This window comes from Phalaenopsis equestris, unplaced genomic scaffold, assembly GCF_001263595.1.
Source record: "Phalaenopsis equestris unplaced genomic scaffold, ASM126359v1 Scaffold001358, whole genome shotgun sequence".
In the NCBI taxonomy this organism is placed as follows: Eukaryota; Viridiplantae; Streptophyta; class Magnoliopsida; order Asparagales; family Orchidaceae; genus Phalaenopsis; species Phalaenopsis equestris.
Genome location: NW_018165797.1, coordinates 248,390 through 252,405, shown reverse-complemented (window position 1 = coordinate 252,405; position 4,016 = coordinate 248,390). Strand labels below are relative to the sequence as shown.

General features: G+C 32.7%; 1 protein-coding gene across 1 annotated transcript in view; it reads left to right on the top strand.

Annotated features, from left to right (window-relative positions):
• Nucleotides 1–239: 239 nt before the first annotated feature.
• The window catches only part of LOC110034142, a 6,426-nt gene continuing 2,649 nt past the window's right edge, over nucleotides 240–4,016 (top strand). Inside the window, exons 1-5 of the mRNA XM_020738424.1 lie at nucleotides 240–589; nucleotides 765–854; nucleotides 986–1,087; nucleotides 2,644–2,771; nucleotides 3,321–3,442. Coding sequence (XP_020594083.1) covers nucleotides 467–589; nucleotides 765–854; nucleotides 986–1,087; nucleotides 2,644–2,771; nucleotides 3,321–3,442 — 565 coding nt within the window. The 5' untranslated portion in view covers nucleotides 240–466. The remainder of the gene's footprint in view (nucleotides 590–764; nucleotides 855–985; nucleotides 1,088–2,643; nucleotides 2,772–3,320; nucleotides 3,443–4,016) is intronic.

The following is a 4,016-nucleotide window of genomic DNA, read 5'->3' as shown; positions in this document are numbered from 1 at the left end:
CATTTGATTTGTGTCGGTAGATGGTGTATCAAATCTTAATAATCTTAAGGCAGACAAAAATCATTATGCATCAATGAATTCAAAAGATAAAATCATATAAGAACTTAAATATCTTACTTTGAGATTAAGGATCTTACATCGAGAATCCTTCGCCCTGTGAACACAATCCTCTAAGGATGTGTTTGAGGCACCTTTATTGGTAGGATTGCATCGATTTAAGTAATTATTATTATTTATTTTTCCTTATGGCCTATCCTTATATGTTTTGTGAATTGTTTGCCCTGTCGAAAATGATGATTTGAACTTGTTTTGGTCGAGAGAACTCCTGAACTATAGGATGAAAAAGTCCGGGCACGGCCAACAAACAGCCAGATGGCTCATTATCCCACTGGCCACCCCGATTCCTATAAACAGCGCCATTGCGGGCTGAAAACACCCAACGAAACATTGCAAGAAAGAGCTCTCGATGGGTACCAGCACTGCTCCCAATCGCGTCCCACTCACGACTACTGCAAAGCAAAACTTACTTAATCGCTCTCGCCGCCCTCCACTCTATGATTCGCCGGAGGAAATGGCTCTGCCGATAAAGGTTAATCTTCTTTTCCCATCTATACTTTTGTTTTATTTCTTTTCTTAAACCATATTCTTTTGCATCATCGATTCAGATAGAGGATTAGTGTTTTGCTGCTGAATCCTCTATTAGTCTCCTCTTCATTCCACAAAGATTTTATAGGAACTTATGAAAACCAGCTTGTCTTCTGCAGAAAAGGAAATTGTGCTTGACTGAAAATGCAGTATGTAATGAGAAAGAGTTGGAGAATTCGTTCTGCAAATTTGGGGACGATCAGAAGAAGGTTTTCTTTTAGTTGTTTTCCTCATCGCGTGCATTATTTGGTTGATAAGTTGCATCTTTGAAACTATGTCAAAATCCATTCATATGCTTTATTTTTATTTGTTCCGATATGCTGATTAATATAAGGTTCAGGTTCTTGAAGTAGCAGGAGGAAGATTGCAGGATGTGAGTGAGGCCTTTAATAATGCAAGTGATGTGACTTTTCGTGAAAAGAAAGATGTGAAAATTGAAGAAGTGAGAAATGAATTCTGAATCTTGTTTTTGGATTTCTTTACGCTGATGTGTAGAAGTGTGTGGGTGACATTTTTTTGTTCTTAGCTTGCTCCACCAAAAAGATGGTTTTGAAATCCAACTATTGATCTTGTACCTCTGCGCACATGAACACCTTGTCTGATTCTTCTGATGTTAAAATATCTTTGATGCATGCAATTATCTCACGATAAATATTTTTTTCATTCTTGGCTTGGATAACATCGAAAAAAGGCTTTTTTATTCCTTGCTTGGATAACACCGAAAAGAGGTTTTATCTATCATTAAATAGATTTTTTGAACCGACTGTTGAAGGATCTATTATAGAAACCTATCATCCATTGTCCACTCACTTAGAAAACTGAAAATAATAATGCACCATGGAAGGTAGTGACTCACTATCTATTGTGTGTGTTTCATGCTTAGCTTGATGTAAACATTTTACATCATTAATTTATAATGAAGTTTAAATGGAATTTGCTCTAATACGAGGTATCTTTTTATCTATAGTGGATTCAATTTTTTTCTATAATGGATTCAGGTGTCATATTGTATTTGCATTCATCTCATATTAATGAAATCGGTAGAATATTCAACTTGTTAGGAGGGTGGATAACTGAGGTCCTAAGTTATATCTTATATACTAGTGCAGCTAATGGGTGAACGTCACTACTAGGATATTAAGAACTCAAATCTTATTTTTACTCTTGATTTGGGACCAAATTCATTCTCATATTACCTTAACAATATCTTGTTATCATTAACCCTCAAATGCTAGATTTGTAATGCCATCAAATTTCATTAAGCAAGATCCAACTCAACTTCATGGAGCCCTCGTTAGATTCACTTGCTCTTGAATGTTATTCGATCATGATTGAATTCATCAAAATCTATGAGTTGCGAACTTTGTTTGATGCTTGATCCCAACTAGACGACAGGATCCGGGAATTTTTCTAGGGGCCCAAGTAAAATCCAATATATTTTTTAGTGGACAATTATCAACCTCAAAACTCTAATCAATGGAAAACTGGACTTATATTTTTGTCGTGACATTATTTCCACTCTCTTGTTTAACTCAACACAACTTTTGCAGAATGAATTATAATAAAAGTGACCAAATGTGGCATTGAAAAGATTTATCTTGTTAATTTTGTAAGTTTCATTGTGTATTAAAATCCATTCTCATGCAATAGTATGTTCATCAGTTGATCGGAAATTTTCAAATGTAGCGTTCATGTATTGAAATTATGTGGCATCTAAGTCAATCGACATGTTACTCAAATCTTGAAGATTTTCAAAATATCTACTTGTATACATTCATGCCCTTCTGCTGCCTCTTGCCATTGTTTTCCTTTTCTTACTTAGGATCTTTGTTTGATTTTCTTAATCTTCTTTATTTGTTTTCTCATTTCTTTTCTTGTAGTTCTCAGATTTACAATCAGATATAGATTTTTAAACTTCCCCACTAAATTGTAAAATTTCCTCTTTATTTAGTGTTATAATTTTGTTGTGTGTTTGATACAGTTGTTTGAATCTTATAGGTTTGGTGTGATCATAAGAAAGAAACCAGATGCAATCTGCAAACTTGTTGTAGCTATATAGAGAAAGTTAAAGAAGATAAGGCTAACCAGCCCTCCTCTTTATCAAAGATGAACAATCTTAAAGGTTTGTATATGCTATATTTTTTTTTCTCAAATCCTATAAAAAAATCTGTAGAATATGTAGGCCATGCATGGCAAATTATTTCTCTCATGAAAGCATCTGTAAGAATGCAAGTCATGTCATTTCTGATAATTTTAAAAAGAAGGAAGTAATATTTTCTATTTTTAGTGAATCTCTTGGGAACTCTCAATAATAATAAACTTTGATATTTTTGTTCTACACAAGGTTGTCTTGGCTTTTATATGAATAATGATTTATAAAATTATGAGTTTTAGTACGTTGTCGGGGCTAATTTTTCAAAATATCTACTTGTATACATTCATGCACTTTTGCTGCCTCTTGCCATTGTTTTCCTTTTTTTACTTAGGTTCTTTGTTTGATTTTCTTAATTGATTTTCTTAATCTTCTTTATTTGTTTTCTCATTTCTTTTCTTGTAGTTCTTAAACTTACAATCAGATATAGATTTTTAAACTTCACCACTAGATTGTAAAATTTCCTCTTTATTTAGTGTTATAATTTTGTTGTGTGTTTGATACAGTTGTTTGAATCTTATAGGTTTGGTGTGATCATAAGAAAGAAACCAGATGCAATCTGCAAACTTGTTGTTCCTGAGTACTTCAAGGATAGACCAAAGTTGTCAAACAACCACTCCTTATTAAAGATGAAAAATCTTAGAGGTTTGTATATGCTACATTATTTTTTTCTCAAATCATACAAAAAGATTTGTAGGCCATGCATGACAAATTAATTCGCTCATGAAATTTCTTTGTAAAAATGCAAGTCATGTTATTTCTGATAACTTCAAAAAGGAGGTAATATTTTCTATTTTTAGTGAATCTCTTGGAAACTCTCAATAATAATATGTGTTGGTATTTTGGTTCAATACAAGGCTTTCTTGGCTTTTATATGAATAACAATTTCTAAAATTAAGAGTATAGTTAGGTTGTCGGGGATAAATATTTGGAAACTTGTGGTAAGATTAATGATGATGGATTTCAGTTGGGTTTTGCTCGGTTGAATAAAAATGCTTTCTATCCAAGCCTAATCTTAAAATAGATTTTGCTACAATTGACAATGTAACACCCGCAAGCCTTAATACTCATCCTATTCTTGTGAAAGTTTTAAGAAGGTTAAATTAATGAAGTTCATGCCCAATTATTTATAACTAGAGAAACTAAGGATAATTCCAACTACGAAATGAGAAAATTCTTACAAGATTTTTGTTAACAACTTAATTATGTAGTCGTCCCA